Genomic DNA, 13327 nt, shown 5'->3' with positions numbered 1-13327 from the left:
AATCTGCGCCAGAGAAGATACAGACCCAGATGTGTGGCCAAAACATTTAGCCTCATTACACACAAATGACTATTGGTCGGTAAAATGAAATTCTATGTGAGGATGATCAGAAAGTTGCATTCCTCATAAAAAACACTAGTTGTCCACTAAAAAACAAATTATCTATATGGTATTTGTGCCAAAAATGTACAAACCAAATATGTTTAGGAGTTGGACTGGACTTTTCCAAAATTCTATACAATGAAAAACTGTTCTAAATTTAGAAGAAAACAAAGGGACTAAAAGCCAAACACAATGTGTGAACATCCATTAGATACTATACCAAAAATAAAAACCAGCTCTGAAAGATAATATGTTTTAGGGACAAATGGAGAAATTGAAAAACAGAATCTATGTCATTAATTAAAGTTATACTTTTTGGGTGTTGTGACAATCTTGTAGACAAGAATGTCCTTGTTGTTAGAAGATTTTCCAGGGATGCAAGGATGATTCAGTAGCCACAAATCAATCAGTGTGATACACCACATCAACAAAAATGAAGGATAAAATCAAATGATCATCTCAACAGTTACAGAAAAAGCATTCAACAAAATTTAACATTCATGATAAAAAAAAAACTTCAGCAAAGTGGATATAGAGGGCACATATCTCAACATAATAAGGGCCATGTACGACAAACCCACAGCTAACATCATCCTCAGTGGTGAAAAGCTAAAAATGTTTCCTCTAAGACCAGGAGCAAGACAAGGATGTCCAATCTTGCCACTTTTATTCAACACAGTACTGGAAGTCCTAGCCACAGCAATCAAATAAGAAAAATAAATTAAAGGCACTCAAATTGGTAAAGAAGAAGTAAAATTGTCACTATTTGCAGCTGACAATAAACAATTGGGACTATATCAAACTAAAAGGCTTTTGCACAGTGAAGAAAACCATCAACAAAACAAAAAGGCAACCTACTGAGTGGGAGAAGATATTTGTCAATGATATATTGGTAAGGGGTTAACATCCAAAATATTTAAAGAATTCATACAACTTGAGATAAAAAAAAATCCAAGTAAAAATGGGAAGAGGACTTGAACAGACATTTTTCTAAAGACATACAGATGGCCAACAGACACATGAAAAGATGCTCAATATCACTAAGCATCAGGGAAATGCAAATCAAAACCACAATGAGATAGCACTTCACATCTGTCAGAATAGTAGAATCAAACAGACAAGAAATAAGAAGTGGTGGTGAGGATGTGGAGAACAGAGAACCCTCATGTACTATTTGTGGAAAGGTCAATTGGTACAACCACTATGAAAAACAATATAGAGTTTCCTCAAAAGATTAAAAATAGAAATACCAGGGGTGCCTGGATGGCTCAGTTGGTTGAGCATCTGACTTTGGCTCAGATCATGATTTCACAGTTCATGGGTTTGAGCTCTGCATTGGGCTCTCTGCATCAGGGCGGAGCCCACTTTGGATTTCTCTCTGTACCGCCCCCCCCCCCATGCTCTCTCTCTCTCTCTCAAAAATAAACATTAAAAAAAAAATAGAGGGGCACCTGGGTGGCGCCTCGGTTAAGCGTCCGACTTCAGTCAGGTCACGATCTCGCGGTCCGTGAGTTCGAGCCCCGCGTCAGGCTCTGGGCTGATGGCTCAGAGCCTGGAGCCTGTTTCTGATTCTGTGTCTCCCTCTCTCTCTGCCCCTCCCCCGTTCATGCTCTGTCTCTCTCTGTCCCAAAAATAAATAAACGTTGAAAAAATATATATATATAAAAAAAAAAAAGTACAAACTTCCAATTATAAAATAAGTCACAGAAATATAAATTGTTACATAGGGAAAATGGTAAGTAATATCATAATAATTTTGCATGGTGACAGATGGTAATTACACTTACCACAATGAATATTTTGTAATATATATAAATGTCAAATTACTATGCTGCACACCTGAAACTAATATAATATTGTATGCCAACTATATTTCAGTTAAAAATAAATAATTTGGGGGGCACCTGGGGGGCTCAGTTGATTGAGCATTCAACTTCAGCTCAGGTCATGATCTCGCAGTTTGAGTTTGAGCCCCGCATCGGGCTCTGTCTGTGCTGACAGCTCAGAGCCTGGAGCCTGCTTCGGATTCTGTGTCTCCTCCTCTCTCTGCCCCTCCCACATTCATGCTCTGTCTCTCTCTGTCTCTCAATAATACATAAACATTTAAAAAAATTTTTTTAATCGATCAATAAATAAATAATTTGGGGGCACCTGGGTGACTCAGTCAGTTAAGCATCCAGCTCTTGAGTTTGGCTCAAGACATGATCTCATGGTTCTTGGTTTCGAGCCTTGCATCGGGCTCTGCACTGGCTGACAGTATGAAGCCTGCGGGGGAATCTCTCTCCAGCCCTCTCTTTCTGCCCCTCCCCCACTCACTCTATCACTCTGTCTCAAAATGAATAAATAAACTTTAAAATAAATAAATAAATATTTTTTAAGAACACAAGGGAACTTTATGGGGTGATAGAAATTTTCTGTATCTAGTTTTAGGGTAGTACAGACAGGTGTATACACAATCGTCAAAACTCATCAAACTGAATACTTAAGATTTGTCTATTTTTTTATATAAATTACACCTCTACAAAACAAAATGAAATGAGTTTAAAAAGTAAAATAATAAAATTAAAATTAAAAGTCAGATTCACTTTGTGTCATCTGAAGAGCTCAACACTTACCAAGTGATTTCTTTTTACTGCAGAACATTATTGCAGCTGATTATTTTTCACCAGGGTTCAACAGTTGATCTATGTAGAAAACAAGAAAAGTACACAACATTAGTATTTGTAAAAATGCCCATTAACCATAAGTTCACACTTTTTAACTTTCTTCCTTGTCAAATATAGATGACTAGGAATCACTGACAAAATCACGAATAACAGATTCCATTTATCTTATGTAGATAATAATTCTACACAAAAATAATCTACTCGTATCATAGACACTATATGAAACAACATAAGGTAAGCCCAAATGTGCCATTCAATTGGGCATTAAAATTAAGCCAAATTTTCTAATTTATCTCAAACCCTATGAATCAGAACATAACAGGGGTAAAGCTACAGCATCTACTTTTTATTCAAATGTCATTAGATGACTCCTTCCCACAGCTAGCACTGGGAATCACTGCTAAATTGTGGGAGCTACATAGGAACCTAAATTATTGGCCAGGCTCAAGGGAAACAAAATGCAATTCAAAAATGTTCCTCAATTTATTCTGTGCATAGTCTTCCCCAGGTAGTTACCTAAAAAAAGCCAGAATAATGTCGTTATCATCTTTCAATTTTTCCCTACATGTGTTCTAATTTCCTTCATATGGCAAACTCTATTAAATATTTAGAATGAATATAGAAAGGGGAAAAAAAAGGATTTCAAACATTTAGAACCCAGTAGACTGTGGAAATGAAAATGAACCCAAGGAAACATTTCAAAGACATGACCAGGTAGGCAGAGGTACTGAATATATGTTCTTTCGGTTTCAAAGAGAAACAACTTCCTTGATTCCTGCTCAATGAAGTAGTGTGGCAGGATGCAATAAACACACATGAAGAAGTTGGTCAGTCATATAGAGATCAGAGGAGAGGAACAATAATGCTTATGGCTTAGCAGTTACAAGACAGGGGGATGCAGAAGAAATTCATCAATGCCTATTGCTCTAATACATATCTCTCAGAGTCTAAAAAGCCTGAAACCATCAATATTTCTTCCTGTCATGCCCCCAGATCCACAAGTTCCCATCTACCCCCCTCCAGGAAAAGCAGCAGCCTGCTGAGGGCACACCTAGTCTTGAATGTGCCTGACAAATAGGACCACTGGCATTTTGTGAGACCTACTGCTTTTCTAGGGACTAGATACTAAAATGGTGAATCTACTAAGAAAATAGGGCAACTGCTGCCAGGTGCTGCTAGCAGGGATAAGTCCTTAAATATTAAATGTAAATCACTAACTCTTCTGTTTCTCCCCCCAGACCTTCTACCAACTGTGCTGCCCTAGATGAGCCCTCTGCTACCTCCTTGCCACATACCCCACCACAGCCTCAGGCATCTGGTTGCCTCTAGGAAAGACTGCTGACCAGTGATTGCTTTTCCCTGCATTGCTCAGAACAGGTTTCCCTGCTCCAGCCTTAGCCACCTACAGGCCAGGGTCCACAAGGAAGCACAATCATTGATATAAAAGATAAATGACACCTGTGACAGCCCTGACAAAAACCCCCAATCACTTCCCGATGGCCTTAGGGGGAAAAAAAAGACCAAGGGGAGCCTGGGTGGCTCAGTGGGTTAAGCATCTGACTCTTGGTTTCGGCTCAGGAAATGATCTCACAGTTCATGTGATAGAGTACCACATAGGGCTCCATGCTGACAGTGCAGACCCTGCTTGGGATTCTCTCCCTCTATCTCTGCCCCTCCCCCACTCACTAGTGTGCACATGCTCACTCGTGTGCTCGCTCTTTCTCTCTCAAAATAAATACACATTTAAAAAAAAGAAAAGAAAGGCCAAATTCTAACATGACTCCTTGGATGTTCCACATCCATGGATGTCCCTGTTCATTTTTCTAGCCTGATTTCTCCTCATAGCCCCCTCTCCTCCTTGCATCCCCTCATGTTTATACTCCAGAAATACCCAGTTCAGCTTATTTCCAGCTAGGAGCCCAGCACATGCTCTTCCCTTTGCCTATAGCCACCTAACTCCATCCAATCTCTTAACCAGACTAACTCCTACTTATATTTCCAATATCAATTCATACATCACTTCCTCTATGAGGCCTCTCTGATCCCCCAAATCAGAGATAGAAGCACCTCTATGTGCTCTCATGTAATCTAAAAGTTCCCATTTCAGAGCCCCTATCACTCTAGAACATAATCTCCTATTACATTTTATTGGCTATATCCTCAGTCCACAAACTCCAGTAGGGCAGGGACTTCATCTGTCAGGTCCACAGTTCTATTTCTAGCCTCTAATGCTTGACTGGCATATAGTAATGCTTAATAAATATTTGATAAATGAAAGAATGAATGATGTCTTCAATTTCTATTAGGAATGGACCAAGGGCTTTCAGACACAAGAAGGCGCTTCCCTTGTCTAATTTTTTTATTCAAGTATAATTAACATACATTATATTAGTTTCAAGTATACCACATAGTGATTTCACAATTCTATACATTACTCAATGTTCAAAGACACTTCCCTTTTAGCAACTATCCCTTCCCAGGACCCAGCCCCATGTTCTAGAATGTCTTAGGCCTACCCAAGCTGGGGGCCACCATGCCTTTCTTGTCATCAACTTCTTCTTTCTGGCCAGACCCCCATCCTCTTTTATACCCCCATCTCCAGCCTAGGAAAATTGTCAACGGATGAACAATATTTGCTTAGCAATAGGAATAGTGTTGCAGGCAAACTGAAGAACACAAGAAAGAAGAGAAATTAGCAAAGCTTAGGGAAGAGAACAAAAGGAAGCACTCGAAAGAGAGAGAGAGAGAGAGAGAGAGAGAGAGAGAAAGAAAGGCACTGAAAGGACGTTTTGAGGTAGGGCCTTCCTACAAGAAATAATAGGTTTTCACTGAAGAATGAAAAAGTGGGTTTTCATTGAAGAATGAATATCTTTGTTCTAAAAAATAGTCACAACAGGGGTGCCTGGATAGCTCAGTGAGTTAAGTGTCTGAGTCTTTTTTTTTTTTTTTAATTTTTTTTTTTTTTCCAACGTTTATTCATTTTTGGGACAGAGAGAGACAGAGCATGAACGGGGGAGGGGCAGAGAGAGAGGGAGACACAGAATCGGAAACAGGCTCCAGGCTCTGAGCCATCAGCCCAGAGCCTGATGCAGGGCTCGAACCCACGGACGGCGAGATCGTGACCTGGCTGAAGTCGGACGCCTAACCGACTGCGCCACCCAGGCGCCCCAAGTGTCTGAGTCTTGATCTCAGCTCATGTCTTGAACTCATGGATTCTGTGACAATGATATCTGGATCTGGTGGCCCCATCTGGCCAGCTGGTTAAGGCTCATCTGCAAGTTCTAAGCTAACTTGTTAGGGCTTTAAAATTCTCTCTAGGGACTACATCAAATGTGTTGTGTTTCATGGGCTCAGAGTCCCTGGAGCAGGTGAAAGGAATAATGATTCTTTAAGCTAGATGGCAAAAGGGACTCTACACCCTGACAGGTGGCAATTAGAATGCAAGCAGAAGAAAGAAATTCAATCTCTCAGGAAGTTAATAAGAGTACTGGCCACTGGCCAGCTTATTTTTTCTTCTTAATGATTTGCTACAGTGCTTTGAGGGATTAATACTAACAGATACCCATTTCAAAAGATGAATATATAATATAAAGGTAACTAAAAAATATATATATGTGATATCACCCCTCCCCTCTCTTCTTTTAGAACCTTCTGTACATACTTCTCATTTTAAAAGCTCCTAATCAAGCAAACATAAAGCAATACCATATTCTTCCTAAAAGTACCTCTAAGCCATACAGATATTTCATTTTTTTTGTCTGATTTTGTTTTTCTTCCGTTACTTTATTTTTTTATTATTATTTTTTTAATTTACATCCAAGTTAGTTAGCAGATAGTGCAACAATGATTTTGGGGGTAGATTCCTTGATGCACCATACCTATTTAGCCCATCTACCCTCCCACAACCCCTCTAGTAACCCTCTGTTTGTTTTCCATATTTGAGTCTCTTATGTTTTGTCCCCCTCCCTGTTTTTATATCATTTTTGCTTCACTTCCCTTGTGTTCATCTGTTCTGTGTCTTAAAGTCCTCATTTGAGCGAAGTCATACAGTATTTGTCTTTCTCTGACTAATTTCACTTAGCATAATACCCTCTAGTTCTATCCACGTAGTTGCAAATGGAAGCTATTTCTTTTTTTTTTTTTTCATTTTTTTTTTTCAACGTTTATTTATTTTTGGGACAGAGAGAGACAGAGCATGAACAGGGGAGGGGCAGAGAGAGAGGGAGACACAGAATCAGAAACAGGCTCCAGGCTCTGAGCCATCAGCCCAGAGCCCGATGCGGGGCTCGAACTCACGGACCGCGAGATCGTGACCTGGCTGAAGTCGGACGCTTAACCGACTGCGCCACCCAGGCGCCCCAGCTATTTCATTTTTAACTTCTCTAATATCACCTTCCAAAATGTCTTCAAAACCTTTTATTGTAAAGGTACTGAATAAATTTATTTTGTAAATTTTAGCTGTTTTGGCTCTCGTAGAAAATATTCTCTACTGAATAATTCATCCACAATGATAATATGATCACTACTGTATGAATTAATATTTCCATATGATTTGTGAAAGTTATTTCTTATTAATGACCTTCTTCAAGTGTTCTCACTCCCTAAGACATAAAGTTATAATGAAAAGTTAAGAACTGACCTTCAGGCCCATATTGCCTCCAATCCAATATTTTCCTTCTAACAGCACCAATTCCAGGCACACTTAATGGAGGATTCACACTAATACACCAGATGCTAGTTTAACTTTCAGGAAGTGAAATTTAGTGCTGTCATTCTTGGACATTTATCAACTCACCAAAATACCCAGCTGACACTCCAGTTCTAAAAGATGTCAGAGGAAAGAAAGTCATCTTTGTTGAACTTTTGGAGCAATTAAGGTCTAAGGAAATAAACCAAACAGGTGGGAGAAAAGGTTTGCTAATGTGAAATCTAGCTCTAGAAGTAGGAACTCAGGATTCTGAAATTCAACCATTTCCAAGTACTGAAGCAAATAGTATTCATTTACATGCATACATTCCTTGCTTTTGATGTCACCCCAAAATAGAGGAAATGGAAAAAGGAAAGCTGCTGGTAGGTCTTATTTAATTCTTGGTTTCATCTTATGCAAGTAATTAAAATGGTGGTTTCCTTGTGTGAAAGTGATGGGGGGGAGGGGGTTACAAAAAAGAGAGATGGGAAAAGAGGAAGACAGAGGAAGGAGTAGCTAACAGCTAAGTAATAGCCAAGGGTTTTTATTTATATTAATTAATTTTAAAAGGCAATGCCTACTCTTTTTTTTTTGAAAACATTTAAAGTTATACTTGCATAAAGGATTTTTTTTTTTACATTTCCAGTTCAGGTTTTGAATCTTGGTTACAGAAAATAACTCTTCTAATGGAAACATAACAAAGTCCAAAGACGACTCTAGTTTGTTCAGGGAAAATAAAGAGTTGGTTTCAAACACCTTGAGACTGAGGGCAATAACAAGACATCCAAGTTAGGAATGCTACTTCAACAGCTGTATGCAAAGGAGAGCATCCTGTCCATAATATGATTCCACAAGGTCTCTACTTATAGTGAAAATGGGTACACTTGAGTGCAGGTGACTCAACATTTTAAACAAAGGATTCAAATGGAGATTCCCTTTAATGATATGAGGTCATTCAACAATCAAGTTATTACAGTTAATTCCCCATGCTCCAATTCCATGATCACCAAGCCACCTGCTGATAATAACTTGCTTTCCCACAGAAGTCTGCCTACAGGGAAAGAGTACACTAGTCATGCATGCTGAAATGAACATTCTGGTCCTCCTGACAGTTATACTACACGTTCTCAATTGTCATTCTTATTTTATATTACCAGTCTCCTGAGCTAGTATTAGTGTAACTCAGAAAGATAAATCTGGTTTTGGTATGCTGTTCAGTTGTGGTCAAAAACCTACAGGACAAACAACCCGTTCTGAATGCAATAAACTCATCAAGAGGCCTCCAAGGGAATAGCCAGACCACTGACCTGCTTAAGGGGCAGCAGGATGTGGTGGTTGGAAGCTTGTCCTTTGGAGTCAAACAGGCTAACCTTGGATCCCTGCTTTTTCCACTAACTCATTACAGAATGCAGGGCAAATATACTCTGTAAGCCTCAGAACCTACTGGTTGGACTGTTGGGAAGGGGGCACATGATGAAAAGGCTCATTAGATATTAGTTATCTTGAAGGCACCCTCTGAACTTTCTCTGTCAAAGTATCTACATAAACATTAGGATTAAATGAGCACAGTGAGTCTAACTTCTTTCAGGACATTCTACAATAAAACAAAGCAGATAAGTGTGAATGGATAAGAAATCTTTAAAGAAAAGATGTGTTTGTGGTGGGAGGGAACAGCCCTGTGAATAAACTGAGGAGAGGGAAAACAGTGGGAAGAGAAAGATTGAAAACTCGAGACAGAGGGGTACCTGGGTGGCTCAGTCGGTTAAACATCCAACTTTGGCTCAGGTCATGTGAGATGGAGCCCGCCATCAGGCTCCGTGCTGACAGCACAAAGCCTGCTTAGGGTTCTCTCTCTCTGCCCTTCTCCACCCCCCCCCCCCCCCGCTCCCCCTCTCTTTCAAGAAAAAGAAAGAAAGAAAGAAAGAAAGAAAGAAAGAAAGAAAGAAAGAAAGAACAGAGAATACAAGGTAGAATGACAGAAATGCAAAGGAATTGGAGGAGATAGAAAAATAAAGGGAAAAGAAAGGAGCCAAGGCAGTTGAGGAAAAGACAGGAGCACTGGAAACCAGGAGAACAAGATGGGGCAGATTCCTCGCAGCTTCTCCTTCCTTACCCAGAGCACTGCCCAGATGAGCCCATCCCTGCCTGTCTTCATCTCAGGGTCTTGAGAGGAACCAGAGTGCCCCCCAGGGGAATCCTCTACCTCCTTTGAGCACAGTGGGTTCTCTCCAGTTCTCAGGACACGGAGCCAAGGGAGAAAGGACCCATACGGCTTCAACAAGCCCAATCCCAGACCTCACCCCTTGTGAGGACCTCCTGTCCTCTTCTCCCTCTATTCTCCATTGTCTTCTGGTGAGCTTTCCTTCTGCCCTCCCCAACTCCACTTTCTCGTCTTCTTTGGAAACACTGTACTATATGGAAGAGACTTTTAGGATAATAGGATTCCAATCCCAGCTCAGCTACTTTGTATCTAGTGTTACTTTGACCAAGTCACTTACCCTTCCTAAGACTAAACCTTTGAATCTGTAAAATAGAGACAATAATGCCTTCCTCCTAGAGCTGTTGTGAGGTTAAATCTATACGCATATACGGTTCACTCCATAAAACATGTTCCCTCCCCTCCTCCCATTTGTCTGTTCTTCTACTACTACCTCCCTTTTTCCCTCTTTCAGTCTCCCAGCTTCCCTTTCCTGTTTCCCTAACTTTCGTTCAGGTTTTTCACTCAGTCACTTATTTCCCAACCCAATTCACCTGGTCTCTGAGGACTAACCCAACCAAGAGTGGAAGGGAGGGGGACTGACCAGCACCAGGGTGGGCACAGGAAAACCTTGAAAAGCCCTCTTGCCTGAACAATAGTGGCATCTGAGGATGGGAAGCTAGGAGGGCAGAATTAGGGCACTAGCCCTTTCCCTCCTCCTGCTGCCCTCCATCTTCTCTGGTCCTACCATTTTCCCTTTCCTTTCTCTGCCTCCAGGTCCCCAAAGGCAAAAAAGCAAAGCCGCAGTGAATTCTCCCACCCCTGGACAAGGTGACCTTGGGGTCATATCTGCTGGCAACCCTGCCTACCAGCCCAGGAATATCCCCTGGGACCAGGCCCCTGAGGGATAAGGGAGGTGAGGCAGAAGCACAGGGAGAAGACTCAGGAAAGGGAAATCTTGGTGCAACAGGGAAATCCCAGCCTTGGGAGGGGACATCAGCGAAGGATAAGGAGTAAGACTGTGCTTCTTTCCTACATGGGTACAGCTTTGAGTGTGATAGTGGGTGGGAGGTGTAGATAATGTTTTGATCATATTTAGTGTCAGTGACAGCTGCCAACAGCCACAGTCACTTGCCAAGTGTCCACACTGGACAAAAGTGAACACAATTTAAGCCAGTGAGTGTGTGTGCATGCCTCTGTGTGTGTGTGTGTGTGTGTGTGTGTGTGTGTAAGTGATGGCTGTACAGCCAAATTTCTAAACTGCTTAGCAATTACATCTAATTACCATGGCCTAACAATAAATTATTCTATTTCTTGTATAATGTAGATTACATTTTGTTGTGAGTTGTCATGTCAACACTGCAGTCTGTTTATGTTCCATTAGGCATGCAGCTGTTCCCTGGCCACAAAATTCTGAAGCAGTGGGAATCCTGCTTCCCTTCCTCCTCTTGTTTATCCCCTGTTCATTTTTTCCCTTGCTCTCCTTGTTTCTTTTTCACTTTCCTTTCTCCTTTCCTAGCCTGCTCTTGCTGCCTTCTCTAGTGCATTTCTGCCCTTCTCATGCTGCCTTTCTCTAACAAACATGCCTGCTTTGGCTTAGTCATCTTCCTTCCCCTCTCACTTCTCTTTCCTTCCACCAGTTTGCAAGTCAGACAGCCAGAGCCTGGTCCTGCCAGCTTCAAAGCCTCCAGCAAGTTCCCTCTCTTCTAAGCCTGGTGTTCTCATCTGTAAACAGGGACAGTTAGAGTAACTCACTGGATCACTAGGCATGCCGGTAAAGAATTTAGCACAGTGCCTCCTGCTACAAAGTTAGTACTCAAGAGAGGGAAAGCTTTTTTTTTTCTTAACTGTATGTTTAACTCTCCACAAGTAGAAAACCTCCTATCAAATTTGAGAGTCATCCCTATGGGTATTCAATCACCAAACACTTATGGGTGCCTATTCTATGTCAAACCGGGGCTCAGTAGATGGAGGTAAGGATCATTAGTTCCTACCTCTATCCCTTCCAAAGCCTGTAGTCTGGGGAAGATGAAAACAGATACACAGACCATTAGAATGGCAAGTTCTGGGCTGTGATGGAAGGAAGGACTGAGCACCATGGAGGCAGAGGAAAGGGAGCCACCAAGCCTGTTTTGTGCAGTCAGCTAAGACCTCACAGAGAGTAATTCTGAGTTGAATCTTTTTGAAAAGGAAAGAGTTTGCTCAGCAAAATGAGGTAAAGAGGGCAAAGGAATAGCATGTGAAAAGATCCAGTACTGTGAAAGGGAAGAGAAGGTTGGGGAAGTGGTGACAGTCATGGCAATGAGATTTTAGGGTGATGGAGCTGGAAAGGTAGATTAGAGATGGATTCTGAAAGAAGTGATCACCTTCATCATTGCCATCATCATTACTATTCACTGGGTACTTGATCTTGTGCTAAGTACTTGCCATGTATCATCTCATTTTGTCCTCGCCAAAATTGTATAGGTGGGGACTATCATCATCCCCATTTGATAGGTCAGGTGACACAGAACAGGGCTATGTTCAAGACCCATGGTTAATCCTGCAGGTAATGGGGAGGAAGAAGAGATTTTTAGAGAATGACATGGTTATAATTCGGACTCCCTTGTCCACTGTCATTACTCTCTTGGTTCTCCCTATGCAAGTGCATGCTGTTGGCACTTTTAGGAAGGTTATGCTCACAGCATGGCCTGGCATGGAGAGAGGTGGAGAAGCAGTAACAATAGGCAAGTGGAGCCAGATTCTAGAAATGTTTCTGCAATTGAATTGACAGAGTTTATAAATGGCCCCTATGTTGGCATACAGGACAAAGAAGAACCTCAGATGACTTCTAGGGTTTTTGGCTCAGGACAATGAGGGGACAGAGGTGCCATTAGTACAGCAGGGAAAAGAGAAGGAAGAGAAAACAAAGGAGCAGGAATTGGGATGGGAGAAAAATACATTCAGTTTGAACACATTAGGCTTGAAATTCCTCTTTATCTTTGAAAACATCCTCAGCATTAAAGACAAAAGACAGATTTGTAGACATGGAATCATCAACATACATGAAAGCATTGAAGTCATGGGAAATGAATGATCTCACTCAAAACAAGAATAAAAAGAAGTGAGGAGAGGACAGAGGATGAGGATGAGTCAATACAAGGACAAGGACAGGTCCTAGGGAACACTCAACTTGAAAAGAAGAGTCAGAGAAGGGTATATCAAAATAAAATGCTCAGCCTTTCCTACTGTGGCATCTTCTCTAGACATCCAGCACAGAGCCTGACATAGAGCAGGTGCTCGACAAGCTCGAGCTGACTAAAGAAAAGGAGAAAGGAAAGAAAGGGGAAAAAAATCTCCAAAAATGCAATGACCAATATATTTAGTATTTGCATTTACTATTTAATCAGAAATTACTATTTGAAAAATATTTAATATTGCTAAAAAGTCAAGTAAGTCTATATATAGGTATGTGGAACACTTGCAGGTTACTATTTTCTTTGACACCTTTTTTTTTTAATGTTTATTTTTGAGAGAGACAGACAGGATGCAAGTGGGTTGGGGCAGAGAGGAAGTCAGAATTTGAAGCAGGCTCCAGGCTCTGAGCTGTCAGCACAGAGCCTGACACGGGGCTCGAACTCACGAGCTGTGAGATCATGACCTGAGCTGAAGTCGGACGCTCAATCGACTGAGCGA

The 13327-nt window shown here is 41.1% G+C and overlaps 1 protein-coding gene across 7 annotated transcripts in view; it reads right to left on the bottom strand.

The window, feature by feature from the left end:
* ATP8B4 (ATPase phospholipid transporting 8B4 (putative)) overlaps positions 1–13327 on the bottom strand; it is a 264094-nt gene that overhangs the window by 240648 nt on the left and 10119 nt on the right. For all 7 annotated transcript variants that reach the window (XM_045449777.1, XM_045449779.1, XM_045449780.1 and 4 more), the window contains exon 2: positions 2718–2786. In XM_045449777.1, the coding sequence (XP_045305733.1) occupies positions 2718–2745 (28 nt within the window). In that variant the 5' untranslated portion in view covers positions 2746–2786. The remainder of the gene's footprint in view (positions 1–2717; positions 2787–13327) is intronic.

The sequence above is a fragment of the Leopardus geoffroyi genome, chromosome B3 (assembly GCF_018350155.1).
Source record: "Leopardus geoffroyi isolate Oge1 chromosome B3, O.geoffroyi_Oge1_pat1.0, whole genome shotgun sequence".
Classification (NCBI taxonomy): Eukaryota; Metazoa; Chordata; class Mammalia; order Carnivora; family Felidae; genus Leopardus; species Leopardus geoffroyi.
The sequence above is the reverse complement of the archived record's forward strand: the minus strand, read 5'-3'. Positions and strand labels throughout refer to the sequence as shown.